The sequence below is a fragment of the Malaclemys terrapin genome, chromosome 7 (genome assembly GCF_027887155.1).
Source record: "Malaclemys terrapin pileata isolate rMalTer1 chromosome 7, rMalTer1.hap1, whole genome shotgun sequence".
NCBI lineage: Eukaryota > Metazoa > Chordata > Testudines > Emydidae > Malaclemys > Malaclemys terrapin.
The window spans coordinates 121,578,100-121,605,366 of record NC_071511.1 but is presented as its reverse complement, the minus strand read 5'-3'; the positions used below and the strand labels follow the sequence as shown (position 1 = coordinate 121,605,366).

At 47.1% G+C, this 27,267-nt stretch overlaps 1 protein-coding gene across 1 annotated transcript in view; it reads left to right on the top strand.

Moving 5' to 3' along the window:
• SORCS3 (sortilin related VPS10 domain containing receptor 3) overlaps positions 1-27,267 on the top strand; it is a 471,405-nt gene that overhangs the window by 345,271 nt on the left and 98,867 nt on the right. Inside the window, exon 7 of the mRNA XM_054036301.1 lies at positions 13,974-14,092. Within this exon, the coding sequence (XP_053892276.1) occupies positions 13,974-14,092 (119 nt within the window). The remainder of the gene's footprint in view (positions 1-13,973; positions 14,093-27,267) is intronic.

Sequence of the window (27,267 nt, the reverse complement as noted above, 5' to 3'; positions counted from 1 at the left end):
CAAATGTGTAATTAATGTCTGTGAAGTGCTTTGAGATCCTCCATTGTAATGTAACCCTTCTGCCAGGCCAAGTTGATAGCAGAAAGGGCCGGGTTCAGTACATAGGGGTCCCTTCCCAACAGCGTGACACAGAACCAGCTCGAGCCCCCACCCAGTGACCTGGGAAAATCTTACACAAACCCCTAGGCGCCTCGAAGAGGCAATATTTCCCCTCTCGCAAGCACAGAGCCTCGGTGTAGCAGAAAATGTTTAATAACATGAGGTAAACGACATAGCATTAAATTGGGAAAACACCACAACTAGAGTTCATAGACCAAACCAGGAGCGAAGACCCACCCCAGCAAATTGGGCCGTGTACTCTCCCGTTGGTTCTTGAAACCAGCGACCCAAGAATCACCAAAGTCCCAAAAGTCCACCGATCCCAAAGTCTCTTGGGTCCAGCAACCCAAGAATCACAAAAGTCCCAAAAGTCCGACAACCCCCCAAAGTCTCTGTCCCTGATCAGTGCAGCCCCAGAGTTCAAAGGGGGGGGGTGAGCAGGGTGTTAAGGGGCACCTTACGTGATCCGAGGCCAACCGGATGCTTCTCCGTGGGGTTCCACTGCAGCCTTACCACGAACTGCTCCGCTCCACCCGCAGTCCCACTCCTGCCGTCCCACGAACTGCTCTGGCAGCTGCTCCGCTCCGCTCACCGACCTGTGAGCCGGGCCGCTCCGCTCCGCTCACCGACCCGTGAGCCGGGCCGCTCCGCACTGCTCCGCTCACCGACATGTGAGCCGCGCCGCTCCGCTCACCGACCTGTGAGCCGCGCCGCTCCGCTCCGCTCCGCTCCAGCTGTCCCTTGGGCCGCTCCCACAAGGCTCTGCTCGCTGCTCCTCCAGCCGCTCCGCTCACCGACCTGTGAGCCGCTCCACTCGCCCCCACTAAGCTAAGTTAGCTTAGCAATATAGCTTCAGGCTCCCCCACTAGTTAACACAGCCTCAGTGATTTCAGCTCTTAAATAGCTTTAGCTCTTTTGTGATTTCGCTCTTAGTGATTTCAGCTCTTAGTGATTTCAGCTAGTAGTAGGGGAGCCCCAGTGCTGGTGCACTATTGGCCCAAAGTGAACTCAGCTCAGCAGTCTGTAACTAGACTCCTAAGGGAATCAAAGTTAGCTCTGACATTCAACAGTGGAGAGAGGAGGAGGTGCAATTGGTGTTTCAGGCCCGCAATTGGTGTTTCGGACCCACACCACCAGGTACCAATACCTGCCCCCAACCTCTCTCAATTCACTGGGTTTTGTAACCCATGCCCCTTGACAAGCAAATGCTACTTAGGTAATGGTGAATGACTCACTCAGTCCTTCTGTCATACACCAGTTCCACTGGCCTTGATTCACAGAACCAGGGTAACAAAACTTTATTCTTCCTGCCCCAATAACAGAGAAACTGGGGATCCCACACCAGCCAAAGTAACCACTTTGAGTTGCTGTTGTTTCATGCCAGGCGAGTGGGTGTGCCTATGCAAACAAGATCAGCCCCTGGAGTTCTTTTCCACACTCGCCATAATTCACCACCAGATGTCAGGGTAGAGCTCGTCCTGACTCTGCTTACAGTAAGATGCTACATATGATTAGCAGGCATTTACAAGGAGTCCTGCTATCCTGTACCCATAAGGTGGATGGGTTCTCTGGAATCCTAAGTAGGGAAAGTTGGTAGGAGAATTTTTTCACAAGATCATGAAAATAGAAAATGCAAGGCTGTCGCAATCCCTCCAAGCCACTAGGTGTCCACGTTGCTTCACACACAAATGAGCTGAGACAGTAGCACTGTGGTGCATTATAAAGTCCACGTACATTTTAAGACAGCCCAAATCCTTGTTTGGCTCAGTCTTCCAGTTGGGGCTGCTTGAAACATTTTTTTTGCAATGTTATTTGCAGCTGTAGTTCTTGTGTTCCATTTGTAATGAGATGTATCCCCTAGAGCAACGACGTAACCAAACCAGACCCCAGGGGTTAACCTCCTGTTAACACAAGCACATCACAACTAATGATGGCCAAATCTTTAAAGGTTCTGTGATATAGTTTGGGCACAAGCACCCGTATGTGTGTCCAAATATCTCCTAGCCTCTTGGCTTTGCAAAACTAGACTGGAAATCTCCTGAGATTTGTGTATTTCCTACCTCCAGCCTTTCTCAGGGCCTCAGCCCTTCTATCGGATTTGCAAGCTGTGTAATCAGTGGGCCAGATCTTCAGCGGGTGTAAATCAGCATTTCTCCGTTGAGAACAATGCAGATTTATCCCAGCTGATGATCTTGCCCTGTTGGTACCCAAGTGGGTGTTCATCCATCTGGCCAGACTGTATGGCCAAGTCTGCATGAGCTGCAAGCGCACAGGACAAGAAAAGGTTCGGTGTCTCAACTGTCCTTTCTGGTTCTTGTCGCAGCCCTCGAACAAGCCTGTTTATTAACCTCGTTTAAAATGAACGGCTAGAGATAAGTCTCAATCCAAACCACAGCGGCAGAGACTAAGGGGATGTCTGCACTGCCGGTGTGGGGTCTGACTGCAGCTCGAGCTAGCTCGGGTGCCGGAGCACTGAAGCTGCAGCAGCGTGGGTTTCAGTGTGAACTAGTGCCACGAGTGATTACCCAGGGTTCCAGGTGAGCTTGTACCGTCCCGGTTGCCATGGCTGTACTGCTCTGGAACCTGAGCTAGCCGGATTCAAGCCAGCTCAGGACTATCTACTCGAGTTGCAGTCATGCCCCGAGATTGCAGTATTGACATGCCCTTAGACAAAGTCCAGAGCCAGATTTTGCAGATCAGGACCCACCTCTGTGATCTGTGCCAGTTCTCCTCCTCTCTCTGGTTGCAACAAAAGCACCAGCTGCAAGCAGGCAGCAGGATTTAGCACAGTGTCAGACCAGAGTGTGGCAAACCTTCCCCAAGCCATTCAACCTTCCATTGACTTCCGATCCTTCCTTCTCCCTGACAGGAGGGCTGGCCCCCTCCAGGCTGCCTTCCTCCCTGCTTGCCCCCAGAAAGCCTCCCAAGCTTGCCTTGAAGGGAGGGTTGAGAACCAGTTGCATGGACAGGCCTTCTGGCAGCATGGAGTCAGTTTGGAGAGGTATTCTGTCAGACTAGAGATGGGACTCGCCAAGTCCCCAAGCTGCTGGAAACCTTTTGAACCCTTTCACCCCCAGGTTTACAGTTTGACCTTCCACCAACCCTGTCCGACTGTATTTACATTTCATGCGCTTTCTGATACAGAGGTGAGCCCAGTCTGCAAATATCCCCAGAAATAGAGGGGTGAGCAAAGCAGGCATGTGCCCAGGCCCCAAACCCAGAGATCAGAGGGTCAAAACCATCCTCAGATAGCTCCAGACTCCTCCTTTTGCCCAACAGTGTAGTGGTTCATGCTCTGCCCTGCTAGGTGGGATACCCAGGTTGGAGTCCTACTCCCGGACTCTTTGGCTTGTGGTAGGCAGGAGGTTAGCCTACACCATTATAATGGTCCCTTCTGGCCTTGGCGTTCTTGGATTCTGGACTTCCCCAAAGTCTGCGCATGTTCAGATCTGAGCTTTTAATTCGGGTGTGTCTTTAATCTGATCCTTTTGCATTGCGAAATACCTGTTTCCTGCCTTATTGCAGTGGATTCCATCATTTAACCTCCTGCTTGAATGGGGCTATTCCTTAGTATAGCCAGTCACGTTTAATCCTCAATATTCAGTAAATTATCTTTTCATTTCCTGTCAGACCCTGGGCTAGACTGTCTGCCCCAGGAAGGGAGACAAGCTCATTATTGTATCCAGAGTCTGTCAGGTTTGAAGATTTGTTTTATTTCATCTACTTCATTGCGTTAAATAAAACTAAATAAGAAACAAAACGGAACATAGGCAGGGGGGGGGGGGGGGGGAAACCCTGCCTTTCTGTAAATGTTAAGCATTTGTATAAATTTGTATAAATTTGATTACTAGTGTAACACACTCGAAATGACACATTTCCCAGTAGGCAGAAAGCTGGTTGTCATGTCAACACTTGAGCTGTCCCCCCTCTCTTCCTTCTGTTGTGTGACTTACCATCAGCAAATAACCCAGTGTGTGGGGGGATAAGAATATCCAACCGACTGTGTGGGTGAATGTACTGTGGCAAAGGGCTTCTAAAAATACCACCCTAGACGCATTCCCATGGCTCTTCCCGGGCTCGGTGCAGAAAAGATCTGCAGAGAGGCGTGCCATGCAGGCTGGGATGTTGCCATCTGTGGGTGACATAACGCTATATGTATCTTAGAAGGTTGTTTTTATCCACCTGTGTTGGGGTGTGCACTGCACACCAGCCCTGATAGGGTTAACGAGGGCCTGAGAGGCCAATTAGGTTACCTGGCATCAACTACAAGAGGGCCAGGTTCATTAAGAGTGAAGCCCAGCTGGGAAGGCCTGGGCCAACACTATAAAGCCAGGAGGCTGAAAGCAAGAAGGGGGCTTCAGGAGAAGGAGGGCACAGTCGTTCCCTGGGGTGAGGATGGTTGTCAGGGACAAAGAGGAAGTCCAGGGGAAGGGTAAGCCCTGAGATTGTGCTCTGGAGTAAGGAGTCTGGCAAGAGCCTAGGCCAGAGAGAAGTAGCCATGGGGAGTAGAATAGGCTTCTGTGGTAAACCCAGAAACAGGCATGTTACCAGAAAAGAGACACATGCAGAGAGCAGGGACCTTGTTACAATTAGTGGGGAAATGCGGGCAGACTATCCCTCCCAGACACAAGGGGAAGATGGGGTCGTTCAGGTAAGAAAATGGAACCACAGTGTGTGGAACCCTTCAGGTCTATACTCCCAAGCTGGCATGTGGAGGGGCAGACATGGTTACCTGAGCTCCCTGGGGAGCTCCAGGGGCTGTGGAGGCAGTCCTCCAGCAACGTTTGGAGACCCAACCAAGGCAGATGGAGGAGCAAGCTGAGCTGAGAAGGTAGCTGGCGATCTTGGTGAGGCAACAGAGGTAGCTCATAGAGATCCTGAGAAAGGAAACCACCAGGGGTGAGAGGAAGAAGGGGAGGAAAAGGTATACAGGGGCCAGGAGACCAGAGGCACAGCCTAGGGTATGTTTTGCCTGTGGTCCACAATGGCACATAAGAAGAGCATACCCTTGTATGAACTGTGAGGAGAAGGTTATCCCGGGAGAGGTGGGGCTAGACAGAAGGATGCAGAAGCATAGCCTACTGACAAGGCAAGGGTGAGGGTTTGTTTTGGGTGTTGAGAAGCTGGCCATACAAAAAGACACTACCCTCTCAGGATATTGTAGGGTAGCAAAGGGGAAGCCGTGGGTCCCAGTGATGTAGAAAAAAATGAGCGTGTGTCCTGTATCTGGAGTATGCAGGAGGCAGGCAAAGTAGAAGTGGTGGTGGTGACCGTGGACGTTGCAGACATTGAATCCACGCACTTGGTAGGGGGTGCACAGAGTTAAAAGATTAGGAGGGAGAAGAACCAGCCAGAAACAGGGAGCAAGCACAGACCCCGCTGGAAAGGATGCTGTGGGATGTGCTGGAGCAAGCAAAAAGAATTCAGGAGACGCTAAGTAGCTGCAGAACTGGGCTTGTGAGCAGCTGTAGAGGATCAGGAGTTCCTGGAGGAGAAGAACCGGGACGGTATGGAAGAATAGGGCCGACTGTTGCTCAGGCTAGGTAGCCTGGAGAAGGCCCAGCTCCAGCAACTCCAGGGCGGAAGGTATCTATGCCCACATGAGGGACAGTCTTGAGCTGGAGGGTGTGTGCTGGGGTGTGCACCCTACTCCAGTCCTGCTAGAGTGAGGGCTTGAGAGGCCAGTTAGATTACCAGGCATCACCTGTGAGTGGGAGGGCCAGGGTTCATTAAGAATGAAGCCCAGCTGGAGAAGGGCTATAAAGCCAGGAGACGGAAAGCCGAAAGGGGGCTGTAGTCACTCCCTGGGATAACATAGGTCATCAAGGAGAAGAAGGAAGTCCAGCGGGAGAGTAAGCCCTGAGATCCGGCCCTGGATTTAAGGGGTCTAGCAAGAGACTAAGAGCGGGTGATGTAGCCATGGGGAGTAGAGTAGAGGCTTCTGTGGTAAACCCAGAAACAAGCACATTACCAAAAGAGACACTAGAGATAGCTCAGTGGTTTGATCAGTGGCCTCCTAAAGCCAGGGTTGTGAGTTCAATCCTTGAGGGGGCCAGTTAGTGAACTGGGACAAAATCAGTACTTGGTCCTGCTAGTGAAGGCAGGGGGCTGGACTTGATGACCTTTCAGTGTCCTTTCCAGCCCTATGAGATAGGTACCTCATACAAGAAGATCTGGAGGACCTTGAAAGAAGGGAGCTCGTAGTGTTGCTAAAGCTAATTTTCCAGATCTAGACAGGAGGAAGCACACATTGCTGTAGTGGAAATGTACCGCTGCATGCTTTATTACTGTAAAGTTCTTAGTACTGGGACTGGAGTGAGTGGGATAGATTCTGTTACCCTTTATTTATCAGTGGCACTGCCCAGAACTAACAGTGTGTTTTCCATTGCACTTAAGTTCCCGGTACAACTGCTCAGAACCAGCATTGTAGTCTTGGCCACCTTGAAATTCTTAGTACCTCTGCCCCAAACCCATGCTAGAGCCTCTTACTCTGAAGTCTCCAGTGATATTTGCCAAAACGAACCTCTACTAGAGGAGTCTCTGCTAACTTCAGGGTCCATTTCTCATCTTTTGTAGGCAACACTTCATTATATTCTCCCTTTCATTTCCCAGGGACTCCTTTCCTTCCTGCCAGAGGCTTTCAGTAGAGCTAGGGTGACCAGATGTCCCAATTTTGGGGGGCTTTTTCTTATATAGGCTCCTATTACCCCTCACCCCCGTTCTGATTTTTCACACTTGCTGTCTGGTCACCCTAGTGGAGCTGTGCTAGAGAACCTGGAACTTTGCAAAACCTGGCCAGTCTTGGGCTTGAGTATGGAAACACAATTAGCTACGTTTAATAGAAACATGAATGGGGTCCCAAGAATCTTCCATCGAAACACAGAGCAAAACCTTTGGCTGACTCTGGAGAGGCCCAGACTCCGAGGCTGGCAGCAGGCTTTCAGGGCCAAAAGATCCTATCTATGTGCAATACTTGGAGCTTAAACCGATGTGATGGTTTTATATTAGCTTCCCTTTTGCCGTTTTGGGTTCTAGGCAGCTGGACTTTCCAAATTAATCTCAAGGGCTGTGAAGTGGCTTCACGTGGTGTGAACCAAAACCATGGCATCTTGTTCACCTCACTTCTTGGAAACTCTCTATTTTCTCATATTTTAAGTGTCCTTGCTTTTTGTAGATAAGTCTACAAGTACTTGACACTCAAGGGCACAGAAAACTTCCTCTGTCTAGAAGAAATGTGCCATCATGGCAGGTGTCCTCCCAGTGCTGTTTTCATTTTGTCCCTCAACTGGGAAGCAGTGTAAAGGCCAGCGTTCCCGGTTTGGTCCCTGGCAGGGGTGCAGGGGTGCTGAAATTTAATTTTTATCATGGGGGTGCTGATGATGGAAACCATGTATTTGGTGTTTGTTGTTACTACTTCAAGCCAGGGGGTGTGGCAGCACCCCTAGTGCCAGCACCCCTGGCTGGCTACGTGACTGTCAAGTTTACTTACGTGGCTGGTGCAATTTTTGCTTTGTAAAACCCTCTGTGCTGCTCCGAGTACAAGGACGCTGTGTATAATCACATTCTGTCCTCTCCGATACATGCCCATTTAGACACACAGGACCTAAATAACACTGTGCCTTTCTAGGACACTTTCTAGCCAAGGATCTCAAAGCATACTAAAGAATTCAGCCTCATCTCTCTCCCTGCTTGGTCACTTTTTTACATGTTGAGAAACGGAAGCAAAAAGAGGTTAAGTGAATTACCCAAAGTGACACAAAGATAAGAACAGCCATATTGGGTCAGACCATGGTCCATCTAGCTCAGTATCCTGTCTTCTGACAGTGGCCAGTGCCAGATCCTTCAGAGGGAATGAACAGAACAGGGCAATTCTGAGTGCTCCATCCCCTGTAGTCCAGTCCCAGCTTCTGGCAGGTGGATGTTTAGGGACACGGGGTTGCATCCATGACCATCTTTGCTAATAGCCATTGATGGATCTATCCTCCATGAACTTATCTAGTTCTTTTTTGAAGTGTTACTTTTGGCCTTCACAATATCCCATTGCAAGAGTTTCCACAGGTTGACTGTGTGTTGTGTGGAGAAGGACTTCCTTATGTTTGTTTTAAACCTGCTGCCTATTAATTTCATTGGGTGACCCCTCGTTCTTGTGGTTATGTGAAGGGGTAAATAACACTTCCCTAATCTCACTTTCACTTTCTCCACGCTGTTCATGATTTTGTAGACCCCCCCCCCTTAACTATCTCTCTAACAGTCCCAGTCTTTTTAATCTCTCCTCATATGGAAGTTGTTCCATACCCCTAATCACGTGTTGCCCTTCTCTGTACCCTTCTGTCAGAATCTTGAAGAAAAACCCCCATCTCCCAGTCTAGTTACTTCAACATGAGACCATCCTTCCTTTCAACCACATGCTTCCACAGACGAAGAATCTCATTCTGTCCCAGCCGCAATTTCTCTTTTAGACTATACATAATAACACAATAGCACATAACTAATAGCTAAAAGCACAACAACCTATAGCAGTACCCTGGAGAAGGCTAATCTCCATCTGGCTTGTACCCTGATGCAGCCATTTTGTTTCGATTACCTGTTGAGTTCCATTTCTCCTTTGGTCAAAATTGCAATGACTTTGCACAACTCACTTTGCAGGGCAGTCCCGTATTACAGGTGGCACATCGGTGAGAGAGCCATGGTGCTGCATTAATGCAGCCAGCTTCCAAGGGAGTCATTGGTCTGAGCCTATTGACGGGCAGGCCCATTCCCAGCAGCAGCTCCAATGAAAGGTTAGCAAGTTTGTTTTTTCCTCATGTGCTCTGGATTGCTGAACGCCTCAATCAACAAAGTTGTGGTGCTTTTTTGAGCATCTCTGCACAGCAGCATTTTCCACTGACTTGAGCAAGCATTTAGATCTTGGAATGTGGATACAGTTCCTGCGTCCAAGATGAAAACCCTTCTTGTCTGACCTCACATTCCTTTCTTTTCCCTCCCCTTCCCCTCCCCTCCCAAGCTTAGCTGGTAAATGTGATCTTCAGGGGCGAAAGCAGAGCTGTCAAGGGATCAGAGTAATTGCTTGTGTGGCCTGGAAGGCTTACTACAGCATTAATCATTACCTAATTTCTTTTTTCCTTTTCCATTGCACTGGCTGGCCTGTGCCTGACTACTAATGGCTAGGGGCCATCACCGTAGTTCTCCACAGCGACCCTAGGGAAAAACAGGTGGCTTATGAGGAGCTTTCCTCTTGAAGCCTTGCTGTCAAGGAAGGGACTGTGGCCTCCTGTCCTATATTTCCAGTTCTGCTGCTTGACCTGCTGTGCAACCTTGGACCGGGCCTCAGTTTCCCCATGTGACACACTGATGTAATATACTTACCCACGTCATGAGGGTGTTGGGAGGCTTAATGTCTATGAAAAGTATTGAGGTAATAGAAAGTAGGCAGAGCACCACTGACCGGACCACATCATTGCCTTGTCTTAATTGATTGATCCAGTTCCACTTGCATCAAGTTTAAGACTCTTGTCCATAACTACCATGCCTTGCATGGCTCCATACTGACTTGCCTACATCTTGGGTCAGTCTCTTATTTTTTATTAAGGAGGATTATTAGGAGGGAGTTAGGGTGCGGGAGGGCGCTCAGGGTGGGGTGCGGGGTCTAGGAGGGAGTTAGGGTGCGGGAGGGTGCTCAGGGTGGGGGTGTGGGGTCTGGGAGGGAGTTAGGGTGCAGGGGGGCGCTCAGGGTGAGGGTGCGGGGTCTGGGAGGGAGTTAGGGTGCGGGGGGGCGCTCAGGGTGGGGGTGCAGGAGGAAGCTCATGGCTGGGGCAGGCAGGAGGTGCAGAGCACTTACCTGGGGCAGTTCCTGTTTGGTGCAGGGGGTGTGCAGGTGGGTCTGCGCAGCGCAGCACCACTCCCATGGCCGCGATTCTGGGCAGGCAGGGACACCCAGAACGCGGGGGCTGCAGGGCCCTGGGCTAAGGGGGCCCCGGGCCCTGGCCTGCAGCTCTAAAGCCCCTTTCGGAATGTGACCCTGCGAGCACGGGTTAGACTCATAGACTCATAGACTTTAAGGTCAGAAGGGACCATTATGATCATCTGGTCTGACCCCCTGCATGCTGCAGGCCGCAAGACCCTTCCCTGGACTCTACCGTTGAAGTCCCCAATCCTGTGTTTTAGTGACTTCAATCGGCTGAGACCCTCCTGCTAGTGATCCCTGCCCCATGCTGCGGAGGAAGGCGAAAAACCTCCAGAGGCTCAGCCAATCTACCCTGGAGGAAAATTCCTTCCCGACCCCAAATATGGCGATCAGTAATACCCCGAGCATATAGGCAAGAGTCTCTAGCCTGACCCTTGTTGGCCATTATGCTGTTCATGTACCATTGCTTGGTTTTCCTTGGCTCCTATGTTTTATCATTAAACCATTCCCTCCATAAACTTATCCAACTTAATCTTAAAACCAGACAGGTCCGTCGCCCCCACCGTTTCCCTCGGAAGGCCGTTCCAATATTTCACCCCTCTGATGGTCAGAAACCTTCGTCTAATTTCAAGCCTAAACTTCCCCCCGGCCAGTTTGTATCCATTCGTTCTCGTGTCCACATTAGTACTAAGCTGGAATAATTCCTCTCCCTCCCTTGTATTAACCCCTCTGATATATTTAAAGATAGCAATCATATCCCCCCTCAGCCTTCACTTTGTCAGACTAAACAACCCAAGCTCCTCTAATCTCTTTTCATACGACAGGTTTTCCATTCCTCTGATCATCTTAGTCGCCCTTCTCTGCACCCGTTCCAGTTTGAGTTCATCTTTTTTAAACATTGGAGACCAGAACTGCACACAGTACTCCAAATGAGGTCTCACCAGCGCCTTATACAACGGAAGCAGGACCTCCCTATCTCTACTAGATATACCTCGCCTAATACATCCCAAGACCGCATTGGCTTTTTTCACCGCCACGTCACATTGTCGACTCATAGTCATCCTGCGGTCCACAAGGACCCCTAGGTCCTTCTCCTCTTCCGTTACTTCTAACCAATGCGTCCCCATCTTGTAACTAAAATTGTTATTATTCGTCCCCAAGTGCATAACCTTACACTTTTTACTATTAAATTTCATCCTATTTCTAATACTCCAATTCACAAGCTCATTCAAGTCTCCCTGCAGAGTATCCCTATCCTCCTCCGAGTTTGCAACTCCTCCCACCTTCGTATCATCCGCAAACTTTATCAGCCCACTCTTGCAATCGGTCCCGAGGTCAGTTATAAATAGATTAAATAAGATGGGTCCCAAAACCGAACCTTGAGGCACTCCACTAGTAACCTCCCTCCAACCCGACAATTCACCCTTTAATACGACCCGCTGCATTCTCCCCATTAACCAATTCCCTATCCACCTCTGGATTTTCATATCAATCCCCATGTTTTTCATTTTAACCAATAGTTCCTCATGGGGTACTGTATCAAACGCTTTACTGAAATCCAGGTATATTAGGTCCACCGCATTTCCCTTATCTAATAAGTCCGTTACTTTCTCAAAGAAGGAGATCAGATTCGTTTGGCACGATCTGCCCTTCGTAAAACCATGCTGTAATTTATCGCATTTGCCATTAACTTCAAGGTCCTCAACTAGTTTCTCTTTCAGAATCTTCTCCAGCACCTTGCACACTACTGATGTTAAACTAACAGGCCTATAGTTACCCGGGTCACTTTTTTTCCCTTTCTTGAAAATAGGAACCACATTGGCTATTCTCCAGTCTAACGGGACTACCCCCGAGTTTACAGATTCATTAAATATAGTCGCTAATGGGCCTGCTATTTCCCGCGCCAATTCCTTCAATATTCTCGGATGAAGATCGTCCGGTCCACCCGACTTAGTCCCATTAAGGCGTTCTAGTTTTGTTTCTACCTCGGATGCGGTAATCCCCCATCCCGTATGCCCCTCTGTAACGGTGCTAGTATCCCTAATACCTTCATTGGCCTCATTAAACACCGATGCAAAATATTCATTGAGATATTGCGCCATGCCTAGATTATCTTTAATCTCCTCTCCAGCTATAGTCCTCAGCGGTCCCACTTCTTCTTTCTTTGCTTTCTTCCTATTTGAAGGGGAAAGCACTGCTTCTCTCTGGCCGCTGGCTGCACGGCTGTCCCTGCTCCTCCACGGGCCGGAGGACTCAGGGCCACATTCCGAAAGGGGCTTTAGAGCTGCAGGCCAGGCCCCCGGGGCCCCCTTAGCCCAGGGCCCTGCAGCCCCTAATGTTACCCTGGGTTCTTTCAACCCAAAGCTCTTGGTAACTTTTACTCTGTGCGAGGAGGTGTCAGGAAATAAATCAGGGGAGACACGCCCGTCCAACCGATAGATGGCTGGCACAAACAGGACAACACAAAAGTGCTTTCACTTAAAGCTAAACTTTACTTAGACTTAAGCACTTACACACTTCCGCAACAAGATTAGTAAAACACCCCCAACCCTTGATAATTACCAAAGCTGAATGTGGCTCTCGAGTGGCACAGTAGCAACCCGTCTGCCAGTGGGGAACACAAGATGCATCCAGAGGGAGAGACCAGTCCCGAAGCGTCCCCCAGAGGAGTCCCACTATCTCAAGCTTTCCCCCTTTATTTATACATTAGTAATAGAATGACATGTCCCTTAAAGAAACCTTGTCAAGCAAGCAGTTCCAATGGGCAAGCAAGAGACTCCTTCTGATTATTGATTAACCAGGTGTGGGTTTTTCCAGCGCTTGCAGTCTTGAGACCCCAATAGACATTCCTGGGGCACATCCTGCTCTTTTAAAATGCATGTATCAGCAACTTGAACACAATTCTTATCAGGAAGGACGTGGGGTCAAGCTGCCCTTTCTGTGGCACCCAAAACCCCCTCCCCTCCTGCCTTGGTCAAGCTGAGATTGCTGAATGGCCAATTTACAGCTTGCTGACTAGGCCGCTTTTAACACTAAGCCATAGAGGTTTCAGGCACTTTACTGGTTTGCCAAAATCTCCCCGTACACTAAAGCCCCTGCGTTCCGAGTGGCCTTGCCTGCTGTGGGGGGCAGCTTCCCCGCTCGCTTGCTCCCTCCCTCCTCTGGCTGCCCCCCCTTTTTTTTCCCCTCTGGCAGTGCTCCTCCTACCACGCCCCCCAATGGATCATCTTGCGCACCCCCTGGGGTGCGTGCACCCCACTTTGGAGACCACTGTTCTAGACTGTAAGCTCTGTGATCTGCGCTAGCTGTCGATTAACTTCTGGAGGAAGTTGTAAGGTTTATCATGACCAAACCCGATATCGATTGGCTGCTGGCTTTCTCTCTCTCTGTGGGATACCACAAAAGCTGGGGTCAGCCAAGAGGCTTGAGCTAATGACTTCCTGGGTTGAACAGAAGGTGGCAGCGCATTTTGTATGAGAGGCTAGACCCTGGAACTGATTTCCTTCCTCAGCCATCACAGGCCAGATCTGCTGACATTCGGGGTACGCTGCAAGGCTCATCTATCTCCCCAGGGCTCGGATGATTTGGGGAGAGGTTATGAGTGAGTCTGAATAGGCGTATGTAGTGGATAGAAGGAGAGCAGTCTGGGTGGGTGGGAAATCTTTTTCTATGCCTTGGGGGCCTAATGAATTTTTGATGTGTTTATAAGGAGTACACAGAGTTTAGACCCTGGATAGAAGTGGGTGCAGTGGTTTACATACGGGGGTGGATTTTCTTCCTGACCTAATCAGGTGATCATCTGATGCCCTGAAGCATGAGGATGGCAAACACATTTAACTTTAACATCCAGGATACTGTAGCCCAGGCTGACATTTCCATTCTGTGCCCTTCTTTTGAGCTGCTTATTATGTTTTTGGACCATGAGCTCCTGGGCAGGAATTTCTCATGTGTGCCTATGCTCCTATTACAGACGCCCACTATATAACCTGTCGGATCCAGGAGTGCTCGGAGACTACCAGAAGCGGACCGTTTTTGCGCTCCATCGACACCAACTCACTTGTTGTCCAGGATGAATATGTCTTTATTCAGGTACATTGACACAATATCTGAGGGGAGTGGGTGCGTGGTGTGGCAGGCTGGGGCTAGGTAGATCCTGGGCTATACAGCATGTTTTCTTCTTCCTGGAGGGAGGAAGGATGGTTTAGAGGTAAGGCATGGGACTGGAAGTCAGAAGGCCTGGGAACAATACCTCACTGCCACAGATTTACTGCATGGCCTTGGGTAAGTTGACTGATCTCTCAGTGCTTTAGCTTCCTTATCTGATATGATGATTCTTACCCACCTTACAGGGCAGATTGTAATTCCCCAAATGGAAGGTGCAGACTGTTGTTATGGTTGTCTGGAAAATGCCACGGAGCACCTGTTAGCAAACTATGATAGAGAGGGCAGGGAAGCAGTGTCCGGTGAAGACAATGTTGAGTGAGCAGCCATTGAGGCAAATAGAAGAGTTGACCAGACTTGACAGTCAAACAAGGAGGCAGAGAGCTAATGGGTCAGACAGGAGATCAGCTTGGAAGGCAAAGTGACTGGAGAGGAAGGCAGGGGGATTTGGGAAGAGAGGAAGATATAAGGCTGAATCAAAGGGAAAGAAGGTTGGGAGAGGTGGGGGCGTGGATGACCACCCTGTGGATGGGGAGGGGAGAACCCGAAGGAGGAGACTGCCCAAGAAGGCGAGGGGCTGGATGGAACAGCCCAACCGCTCCCCAGCCTGTCCCATGGGGACAAACCAAGGGGGAGGGGGTGAGAGAATGGCCACCCTATGAGAAAGCAGCTGCAGAGGAAGTTTCATCCAGGTGGAGACCAGGATCCAGGTTTTTGTGAAGGGGAGAGGACTGAGCAATGAAGACCTTGAGGATGGTGGTGATCTTAGAGTCACAGAGTTCAAAGCCAAAAGGGACGACCAGATCATCTGGCTGATCTCCAGTATAACGCAGGTCTTCATCGCCACGCAGCCACTCCCACACCCATGCCACCAACCAGGATTCCATAGTACTACAGCCCTCGGGAGGCTAAATTATCGTGTGCCACAAGCAGAGAACAGGAGGTACCCAGGTGCACCAGCGCCCGAGAGCCCTGCAATGGCAGAGAAATGATTTGGTGAGAGATGGGCCCAGATGATCCAAGCAAGTTTTGACAGAGATGAAGCTGATGTTTTGGGTGGAGGGATGGGGGTAGGATAACAAAGAAACAGACTTGGCCCTTCAAGAGCTCTCTCTTTTTGCAGAGCGGGTGGGCTTTTTGTTCTTTTGTTTTCTTTAAAATTATGCAAAATCGCTTCTTCTATTGGGGAAAAAAAAAGAGCTTTTCCAAGTGATTGTTTAACTGGGGAGATCACTAGCTCAGTGCCGGAGGCAGGGTAGAGCTCCTTTGATGTAATTAGCACTTCTGCCTCTAGAAAATATACTAGCGAATCTTAATAACCTATGTGTCTGCAATTGGAGACACCCATAGATCTTTTGGTAAACATCTACTGTACACCAGACCTCTGAGACAGCCTGCATTAAACTGGCTTTTTATATCGGCAGTCTAGAGCGTTCCCAGGCTCCTGTGTCCCTTTCTGGCTTACAGCACATCTGATAAGAGTTTATCATTCCATAGCTCTCAATGGCACTAGAACGAGGCCTGGGATGTTGAACTCTTTGTATGGGTAATGGGGAACCCTGCATGGTGTGAGCATTTGTCTGCCTTAAATTGGCAACTGCTGGAAATGGAGCGCTTGGGGCTCAAATTAATAGTCACTAATTACTCCAAGTAAAAATATTTGGCAACACTTTAAATGAGGTGTCTTAAATGTACTTCGCTCTGCATTTCATTTAGACTTAATTGGCAGATTTTTTTTTATATTATTTTGAACGTTAAATAACTTACAAATTACCATTTAAGAACGTGTTGAGCTTTAACAGCTGCATTAGAGATATGTGCGCAGGCCTTGATTCTGATCTCACTCTATGCCCAGAATGAATCAGGAGATATAGATATAGATGTCCGCTGATGTATACAACTATCTAGATATCCACCATTGTATATCCAGTGTAACTGAGTTCATCATTAGGCTAGCGAGGTCAGATCCTCAGCAGGAGTAAAGTTGTGTGGCTCAGTTTACCTCCAAACGAAGCTAACAAGATGTTAGGGTGCATAATATGGAAAATGTTATGATGAGTGGCTTGCCCTCCTCTGGAATGCTGCGTGCAGTCAGTGACCACCTTAAAAAGATATTGCAGAATTCGAAGAGGTGCAGAGGAGGGTGAATGAGAATGATTAGAGGTTTTGAAAATTATAATATGAAGAGAGATTGAAATGATGGGGATTGTTTAGTGTGGCAAGAAGATGAATAAGAGAGGACACAGTAAACGTATATTATGATGGACTCAATTAAAGAAGGAGTGGCCACATTCCAGTTGTCATTCATATGAATGATAATACTAGATAATACTTAGACCCACCATGAGTGCAGGGGACTGGACTAGATAACCTCTCGAGGTCCCTTCCAGTCCTATGATTCTATGAATTAAACTCATCACACACTGAATAGCTATCAGATTGATCTGTTATTTCTAAGGTGCCTAGCGTAGTCCTATCTGAGCTTGGACAATAATACATAAGTTATATACTTAAGACAAAATCCCACCCTCAGTTACACCTGTCAAATTTCATTTAAATTAATGAGTTTACTGTGCTGTTGCCAAAGCCGTAACTGGGTTTGTATTGTATCACTGCAACATCATCTAAAAATTGCCCTTTGCAAAAAAAAAAAAAAGCCATTTGCAAAAATAACCCCAAAATATATTATTTTAATATGCTTTCGAATAACTACTTTCAAGGGGGTCTGTGAGTCATTCAGCTGCAATATCTCCATTAAAATCAGTGTCGTTTTTTCCACTACATTTTCATCAAGTAGAGAATGCCTATAGTTTTCTCTGTAGCTGTAGTGCACGGCCCATCCTGCCTGTGTCTACTTGTGACCAAAATGGTTTCACTTTCTGAATCTAGCCTTGGAGATGATCCACAGACGCCTATCAGATTTGGATTGCTGTTAATTACTTGAGTTGTTGCTCTATTCTCCTGGGTAAAGCTTACATTGTAAACTCTTTGGGTGGGGACAGTCTTTTTGTTATACCTGTGCATAGTGCCTAGCAGAATGGGGCCCTGATCCCTGTTTCAGATCTCTGGGGATTTTCGCATTACAGAGCTGGTTGGAAATGTGTTTTCTTTCCAGGGAAACATTTTGAAGGTAGCTATTCATTTTCCCCTCAATTTTTCAGAGACTTTTTCAGGTGATCAGGAACCAAAGTTTTCAAAAACTGAAACATTTGTTTTTTCAGTAAAGCCCGAAAAGACTTTAAAATGGAGATTTTTCTCATGACAATTTCCACTTGGCTAAAGAGGTATTTTTGCCCCTTCTACTCCCTCCCCCAAAAAACCCTCATTGAAAAATTACCTACCAGCTATAAAAACAATAATAATCAAGTGCTCTGGGATGTGTAGCATGAAGATTCTAGTTTTCCTTGATGTTCTCCTAGCGTATCAGATGTTCTGCTAGTTTAGCTCATCATCTAGTTAATACCCCTGTGCTCCCACATCTATCAATATCTGCAGAGGTCCGGAGGGAGGGTGGGGCTATTCAGAACTTTGGACCAGAACTCGGCCATTCTCTTTGAACCATGAGCACTGAAGGACAGAGATGGGGCGAGGCAATTGCATGCTAATTGCGTCGTTTTAGGATGGTAGGGCGTGGTGTGGGTTGGATAGCCCCAAACACAATGCAGGCTAACATGGTCTGAACTCTGGTTTAGAAAGGGTTCTACAGGGCAGCAGAGTAAGGAAATTGGTGGGTGTTCTTCTGGATTAGAAACTAGAGATGAGTCCATACCAAATCCTCAGATCCAACCCTTTCTGAACCTTGGGGAAGCTTGGCTCCTTATTTGAACTTTGTGGCTGGTGGCCGTTCTCTCCAGTGGGCCAAACCAACCCTTTGGAGTTGAACACCCTCCACCGCGGGAAGAACTTGGATCTGAATGTGGTAGCAACCCTCCTGCCTCAATCTTCGATCAGTAGGGATCGCTATTTGCCTCAGGATCCGCTTCATTTCCACTTCAAATTGGAAGCTCCCTGCACCATTAACCAAAGGGACACATGATGGGGAGTAATAAATAATCATTATCCCAGCCTTTTTAAAGAGCTGGACCATAGACTCCCTTTCCTCCTGCAGCCATGTGGCATATTTATTCAGCTGCTTAGGAGCATGTAGGATGTGATTCTAATGAGAGCTGTGTGGCTAGCCCAGAAGTGCACAGACACTGGCTAGTTAACCGTTGTTAATATCTATCACTCTGTCTCTCTTGCCATTCCTCCTCATATCCGGCCACCTTCTATTGTATTCCATTTGTTGTTCAGTTTCCTGGGCACCTTTAAAACTGGGCTTTTCTCTCTCGACTCTGGTTTCCCCCAAATCAAGTGATTCTCTGATCGGTGGCTGCTCTGAGCACCTGACCTGTGTTCAGCGACTCCCTCCAATCAATCACTGTTGCTGTGACAGCAGCGCGACTTGAGAACCGCTGCTGTATTGCCTGCTCTGGTTGCAGATGATGATGATAAGGGAGTTAGACAGAGATGTTAAGGGCAGGGGGCAGTTTGACTATGGCTGGCATTCTTCCTGATTCAGACGGTGTCTGTGGTATTATCATGTGCGAGCAGGGAGCAGTCGCTTTGTCATTAGCAGCCTGGAGGTTCGGTGCTGTGAGAGCAAACTGCTCTGACAACTGATTTCTTCTGAGGACTGGATTCTGGGTGGAATGTGGGAAATTTAGGGCAAAATTCTCCTCCACTGTCTGCACTACCAGTCATTTGTCTAGAAGGATGGTGCTTAGGGTCCTAGCCTAGGATTTGAGAGACCTGGGTTCATTTCTCTGCTCTGCCATACAGGGGCGGCTCTAGATTTTTTGCTGCCCCAAGCACGGCAGGCAGGCTGCCTTTGGCAGCGCGCCTGCGGGAGGTCCCCAGTCCCATGGATTCGGTGGCATGCCTGCAGGAGGTCCACCAGTCCCACGGCTTCTGCGTACCCGCCGCCGAATTGCCGCCGAATCCGCGGGACCGGCGGACCTCCCGCATGCAAGCCGCCGAAAGCTGCCTGACTGCCGCCCTCGCAGGGACTGGCAGGCCGCCCCCCGCAGCTTGCCGCCCCAAGCACGTGCTTGGAGCGCTGGTGCCTGGAGCTGCCGCTGCTGCCGCATAAGATCAGCTATGCTGGGTCAGACCAAAGGTCCACCTAGCCCAGTATCTAAGTCTTCTGAGAGTGGTCAATGCCAGGTGCTTCAGAGAGAATGAATAAAACAGGTAATCATCAAGTGATCCATCCCCTGTCGTCCATTCCCATCTTATGGCAAACAGGCTAGTGACACCATCCCTGCCCATACTTCCTGTGTGACCTTGGGAAAGTCACTTAGTCTCTCTCTGGGGCACTATAAGCATAAATCCGATAAAAAAGATTGTGAAGACCTGAACTCATTTTGCATGCAAAAGACCTGACTCACTTCAAATAGTTACTTCTATTGGTATCAGTGAGAGCAGTTAGCCCTAGAAATTCCACAGCCGAAATTCCACGGAATTATTCCTGCCCCCAAATGAATGTGGCTTATGCATTGTGGGACCTCTGATAGCTCCTTCTGGCATAAATATTGGCTTTTTAATGACTACCCGCATAGGAATCAAATTAATAGAGCTGGTCACAAACTTTCAGTTGAAATGTTTTTTCACTGGAAAAGGGCTTGTTTGAGTAAATGGAAATTTTAGTGAAAAATTCCAATGTTTGTCCAAAATTTGGGGGTTTCTATTGAAAACCAAAACATTTTTGTTCGTCAGGTGTACAATGAAAACCTAAAAAATGTGGACGCTCTTCCAACAAAAACAAAAAGAATGCACATTGAAACTTTTTCATGAGGGGAAAATGATTATTTCCCAACTAGCTCTATAAATTTAACATCTCAAAAAATAACTAATAAAAATGGCCTATTAATATCATGGTGTGTCTTACAGGCTCTGACTTCAATTCAGGAAAGCACTTCATCACATGACTTCAACAGGACTTAAGCGTGTGCTTCAAGTTAAGCCTGTGCTTAATACTCTCCTAAATAGGCATGCTTTTCTGAATCTAAGCCAGTGGTATCAGGTGAGCAGATGTTGGTCCCACAATTGGCACAGGCTGCACCTGTTATGTGGCTACTTGATGTCCTCTCCTAGGACTGTCAATGTAACAACTTCAACAAGCAACAAATTCACTTGGAGACAAACAGGACTTGCCTTCCACCTAGGGGAGAGAGGGATTTTTTTTTACCATGAAATCTCACAGCAATGAAACTAGATGGGATGGGGAGTTAAACTTTTGATTTCCCCAGCTTGGATCATTCTCTCTATTTTCATGGAAGTTAAATACACCATGTTCGAATAGATATCTTTTTTCCTCCATTTTTTTTTAACTGGGAGACAAAACGTCTTAACAGAAATCAATCCACACAATTTATTTTTAACTTCTCCCTCCTTAGCTGGGATTGATTTTTATCTTCGCAATCAATAGCAGAGAGAGCGGCTTGGTGGGACAATGGTGTTCTCTTTGACTTATCAGGTCTGGTCCTTGAGATTTCTATTGAAGAAATTATGAAAAACTGATTGTGAAACTAATAGGATGAAGACTTTTAAATGATGAACATGATTACACCTGTTTTACTGGTGAATAATGCCTGCCAGAGCTGATCTTCTGCTACTCCCATTTAAAATACAAAACGAAGCTCTGATGGGGGGAGACAAGAATCCTGGTCTACACTGGGGCGGGGGGGTGTTGATCTAAGTTACGCAACTTCAGCTACGTGAATAACGTAGCTGAAGTCTATGTACGTAGACCTACTCACCACGGTGTCTTTACTGTGGTGAGTCGACTGCTGCCGCTCCCCCGTTGACTCTGCCTGCGCCTCTCGCCGCAGTGGAGTACAGGAGTTAACAGGAGAGCACACGGGGGTCAATTTATCGCGTCTAGACTAGACACGATAAATCGACCCCCGCTGGATCGATCGCTGCCCACCGATCCGGCGGGTAGTGTAGACATACCCCGAGAGACGAGAGAGAGTGCTAGTTAAAACCCTTTGTAAGGCAGTGCCATAAAGGAATAGGAGCAATGAGTAGTTAGGTGCTTTCCTATTTGCTGACACGTCTACTTCCCCCGTTCCTGGCACTGTTTCATCTGTACCATGGCAAATATTATTGAATTTAGAACTCAAAGCTCAACAGCTGTTGGTAAAAATTGATTAACTTTTTCTTTTTTTTTTTTTGGTCTTTTATTTTGTTTCTAGGGGGCTTTTTATTCCATAGTTTTTTATTTCTCTCTTTCTCCCCTTGACACGTTGTCTGCGACCTCAACTGCATTTGCAGCAGGAGATGTAAAGTCCTTGGCAGACTGAAAAATGTTTCCTCTGAAAATCCTTCAAAAGGAAATTTAATGTGTACAATCGTGTGCATTTCCAGTCGGTTTGTGTGCAGGGAAATTGCACGGTTTCCAGGCGTAACGCTGCCTGTGCTGTCGGTTTGATATCTTAGGTGTAATTGTGTGCACGTTTACTACACGAGTTGTCATTAAAAAAGTCAAGTATTTCACCTCTCTCTACTGCATAGCTGTATCTGAGCTCCACAGTATATTTTATTCAAAGCAGAGAGGACAGCATCTCGGGTAATGTGACTGTGTGCTATTTCAGTTACCTGATTGATTGCTGACTTCAGTAGGAGGGTGCTCAGAACCTAGCAGCATTAAGCCTTTATGGGTCTACACTATAAAATCGTAGAAGATTAGGGTTGGAAGAGACCTCAGGAGGTCATCTAGTCCAACCCCCTGCTCAAAGCAGGACCAACCCCAACTAACACATCCCAGCCAGGGCTTTGTCAAGCCGGGCCTTAAAATCCTAGATAGATACATAGATAACGTACAGCGCATATAGATGCCTACATACCATGAAAACACAATTCCATACTAAACCAGTCAACATAGCAGCCTGTAGGCTTAATATGGCATGATCCTACTATGCTAAATTCCCAAATATAATTCAGAGAATGCTGTGGCATTTTCCCACTGCTTCTGAGCTGTGGGCTTCTGCCCTCTCATTATAGTGTAGTTTCATTACTGGGAAGAGCTGGCTCCCTGTTATCAGAAAGCGAAGGGATCCGCTGAAGGCAATAATTCTTGGTAAACAGGTGTCTAGTGCCCTATTCTGAACTACTATCCAAAGAATGACTGACAGAAGGGAGCTGGGAGTTTAGTTTTATAATATAGTAGTTGTCCCCATTCACTGCACTGGAGAAAAAGGAAAGAGGAAAAAGTTGGGGCATAGGAAACTACCCCATTTTGGCTGGTAAAATAGTAGTTTTGTTTTATGTTTAGTCAGAGGAATAGTACCTTAGACACAAATCCTCAAAGCTATTTCATTGCCTAACTCCCAGTGAAATCCTAAATACCTTTGAGGATCTCCTGCTTAGCCCACTGGCCAATGCCAATGCCGTGTTTGTACTAGGTTCTCTGTCTTTCCGAACACACCATCTGTTGGTCACTTCAGTCCCGCTTTTCTGCTAGACACGTCCCTTCCCCATTATCGCGAACCATTCAGCTCCATGATCTGTGCAGAGGGGAGGCCAGAGTGTAGAGTAGGGGGGCTGTCCTGTCATGACTGGGATGGGGGAGGCCTGGCTTAGCAGATAAGACCAGGGGTCAGGCGTAGTGGTCAAAGTAGGAGTCAGGAGTCGAGTCAGGGATCAGGAATCAAGCCACGGGTGAAAGCGGAGTCAAGTCAGGAATCGGAGCCAGGGAACGAGTGCAGGGTCTGTTGCAGTAACAGGCCAAGTACTTCCAGGTTGCCCAGATAGCTTCCTGGAATTCCCTCCATGCTTAAATAGTGTGCTGGGGCCAATCACAGTTTTTGGGGGGTGCTGTCAATCGGATCTTCTGTGGTTGGCACTTCCTGTGGTGCTTCGTCCCCCCACAGGGTTTATAGGGGATGGATCGCAGGTCTGCGGTGGCTGCGGGTTGGCAGTGTGGAAGCGTCAGTCATTTAGAGCCCTGCAGGCCTGGGATCTAATCCTCCAGCTTCTTACATGCCCTAAGCTTAGGAAACAGCTTTAGCAATGCTGTGTGACTGCTTCTTTGCCTGTGCTATGCCCAGCTCCAACCACTGCTTGGCTACTAGCACGTGTGTTCCTTCAGCATTTCTTCAAATTATCTGAGCATCGGGAAGAGGATAGACCCCCTTTAGAACAGTGATTACAAGCCAGCTTGGAGCTATGAACCTCATGTTGTTGTAGAACACTACTTGTGACCACAAAGAGGGGTGGCTACTAAAGACTACAGTTCCCAGTAACAAGGCTGTTGAGAACAAAATAAAGCAATGCATGCTGGGATCTGTAGTCTTTGAGGGCCACTTCTGGCTACTTGAATCATAGTGAAAATTTGGATACTGGGACCTGACTACCAGGCCTCTATATTAAAACCAAAGGCAGCTGCATTTTTTTTCCCAGTCCCTTTGCTCCTGTCAAATGGCCTGTGTAATTTTTGGTTAAGCAAAGTTTCTTCTGCCTTAGGCTTAAAAAAAAAAAAAAGATGAAAAGGCATTTCCTTCAATATAGCATTCGGGTGCAGGAGTCGAGCGTTGTTCTTTTCACACCACAGAAAATTCAGAACTGATTGGATTCCATAGTAATTCTTGCATAATTCTGTTTACTTGCTTGAAATAGAGGCTATGGAACTGTCAAGTGAGTAATGATGTGTGATGGGCCAGCATATGTAATTTCTTCTTTCTATGGAAGTTTCCCATGTTCTCATGCGGCTACCAAAATAAATAAAACCAAGATCAAACCAACCCTTCTCTGGAAACACAAGTGAGAACAGATTTGAAGAGGAGGTAGAGCCAGACCTGGAAAGGGGAAGAGAGAACACAACTCAGGAAAGACTGAGGTGTTTAATAGCAAACACATTTTGTCGAAGGAATCCTTTCCACTGGCCAACATCACAATTAAACCTGTAAAATAGAAATCCAGAAAATTATATTAATGAGTCAGTCATTAGCAAAGGAGAAGGAAAAAGACATACCTGGCTAATTCTGTGCTGAGCACGACTGATGACCATAGAGCAAATAACTGGGTGACATTCATCATAAAAAGCAGTGTTGGCGGAAACAGCTATAATAATCTCCTGGATTTACAGTGCCAGCAAGTTTGTTTCTAGGAAAAGGAAAAGTTCACCAGAATAAATTAAAATAAACCATGCTGGAAGGGCATAACGAGTGGAGTCCCGCAGGGATCAGTTCTGGGTCCGGTTCTGTTCAATATTTTCATCAATGATTTAGATCATGGCAGAGAGTACACTTATAAAGTTTGCAGATGATACCAAGCTGGGAGGGCTGCAAGTGCTTTGGAGGATAGGATTAAAAATTCAAAATGATCAGGACAAACTGGAGAAATGGTCTGAAGTAAATAGGATGAAATTCAATAAGGATAAATGCAAAGTACTCCACTGAGGAAGGAACAATCAGTTGCACACCTACAAAATGGGAAATGACTGTCTAGGAAGGAGAACTGCGGAAAGGGATCTGGGAGTCCTAGTGGATCACAAGCTTAATATGAGTCCACAGTGTAACGCTGTTGCAGAAAAAGTGAACATCATTCTGGGATGTATTAGCAGGAGTATTGTAAGCAAGACACGAGAAGTAATTCTTCCGCTCTACTCCGCGCTGATTAGGCCTCAACTGGAGTAATGGGTCCAGTTCTGGGCGCCACATTTCAGGAAAGATGTGGACAAATTGGAGAGAGTCCTGAGAAGAGCAACACAAATGATTAAAGGTCTAGAAAACATGACCTATGAGGGAAGATTGAAAAAATTGGGTTTGTTTAGACTGGAGAAGAGAAGACTGAGAGGGGACATAATAACAGTTTTCAAGTATTTAAAAGGTTGTTACAAGGAGGAGGAAGACAATTTGTTTTTCTTAACCTCTGAGGATAGGACAAGAAGCAATGGCTTAAGCAAGGGAGGTTTAGGTTGGACATTAGGAAAAAATTCCTGTCAGAGTGGTTAAGCACTGGAATAAATTGCCTAGGGAGGTGTGGAATCTCTATCATTGGAGATTTTTAAGAACAGGTTGGACAAACACCTGTCAGGGATGGTCTAGATAATACTTAGTCCTGCCACAAGTGCAGGGGCCTGAACTAGACGACTTCTCAAGGTCCCTTCCAATTCTATGATTCTATGAAAAGGGGCCACCCTAAATTCATTCCCTACCACAGCGATTACCAGACTTCATGAATGCTGATAATTTTTGGGGACTCTATTAGCATGGGTATAAATCATGCAAAAATCAGGTCCCAGCTGAGATAAGCTTTATATAGCTCTTGCTGGTGGAGATAGCGGGAGACTTCCCATTCGCTGGCTTTGTAGGGCTGCTACCTGCAGACCACAGTAGGCCCTAGTTCAAGTTTTCGCCAAAGTGAAGCACCAGATACAAAATTCAAAAGGAGTCTAGCTAATGCAGAGGGACCTATCCTAGTTGTACAAGCCCCAGTTTTGCATCTGTTCATCAGTTACTGTGGCAGATACCCTAGTGAATAATTATTTTTATATTTTGCATCTGCATAGCATTGATCTGAAGACCTTAAAGTGCTCACAAGCACTGATTGAGTCTCACAACCTCCCTGTGAGGGACATACATATTGTTATCCTCATTTCAAAACACCTTAGTTACTTGCTTATATGGTGTTACAGCTATTCAGAAGAGCTGGGAATTGAACTCAGGAATCCTGACTAGTGATCCCCTTGTCTTTGAGTGCATTCATTCCCTTTGTTCTGTGCGCCATGGTAACTAGCTGGTGATGTAATCCTGGGCCAGACCCTCAGCTGGCGTAACTTGATTTACATCAATGGGACTCTGCTGATTTACACCAGCTGGGGATCTGGCTCATGCAATAGAAGGCAACAACACGAGAAAGGATAGGAGGAGAAAGTCTAGTGTGGCCTGGGGAATAATGAGAATGACTGTATTAGGTTGGCTCTATGTAGTTGATACAAGAGGAGCTTATAGTTAGTATAGGTCTTAATTTTGGTTTTAAAATACAAATTGAGAGTTGAGTGGCCACCCACCCTGTTTTCTCCAGGGTAACCCTTGTTGTGATGGGGTGACGGCCAGGCAGCAAGGTTGTCCTCCTGAAATAACCCTCATGGCGCTTGCACCGTCATCACATCAGGAGGTTATGGCCTGGAGATGTTACTTGGCCACTCTTGAGTTTATCTTGAATGACCAGTGACTCTTACTGAATCTACCAATGACTTTGTGACCTTGGGGAATTCATAAAGTTTACCCAGAAGGGACAAAGACTGTCTAGTCTGGCCTTCTGTATTTCCCAGGCCATTAAACACCAGCCAGTCACCCCCATACCAAACCCAACAACCAGAATTAGACCAACGTATCCCCAGGAGATTAAACTATTAAGTGCTACAGGCAGACAACAGGTGCCACCAAGGTGCACTCATGCCCACGTCACTTTACTGCTCTGTGTCTGTGTTTACCCTCCCATCTTGTCTGTGTCTTGTCTCTCATTATGTGTTTGCACAGTGATCATTCTTTTGTCTTGGTTGGGGCCTTTAGGTACGAGGCTATTATTAATAATAACAACAAACACTTAAAGGAGAGAATTCTACTTGGCTGTGTTTTGCTGTATTTCCAATGGTTTTTCTTTTCTCCTCTTAAGTTGTCAATGGAAAAGCCTCGTCCTCGTCAGATAACCAATTCACGATGCATGCAACCAGTATTACCAGGACCTTTGAGTGGCAGGGCCTCTAGGGGAAAATGCCCCCATCTATAGATGATATCATTGCTGAGATTATAATTGATGCTATAGCAATATACTATTTAAGCCCATTCGGAAATATCACTGCCAGATATGAAGAAAAATTACTTGTGGGAGAATCTATGTCCTTTCTGTTTGCTTACTGGAAACTTAAAAAGCCAGTAAATCATGTTTTGTGTAATAAAAGGGGTGTTGTGTATTGTATTATCTAAAAATCTGTACGCTTGCCAAAGCATCCGAGAATGGAAATTGCACCGGTCTGAGATGTGGCATCGGCAGCCCTGGACCAATGCCAAAAAGAACCTTCCCCGGAAGACTGAGGGATTAATGACAGTATAAAA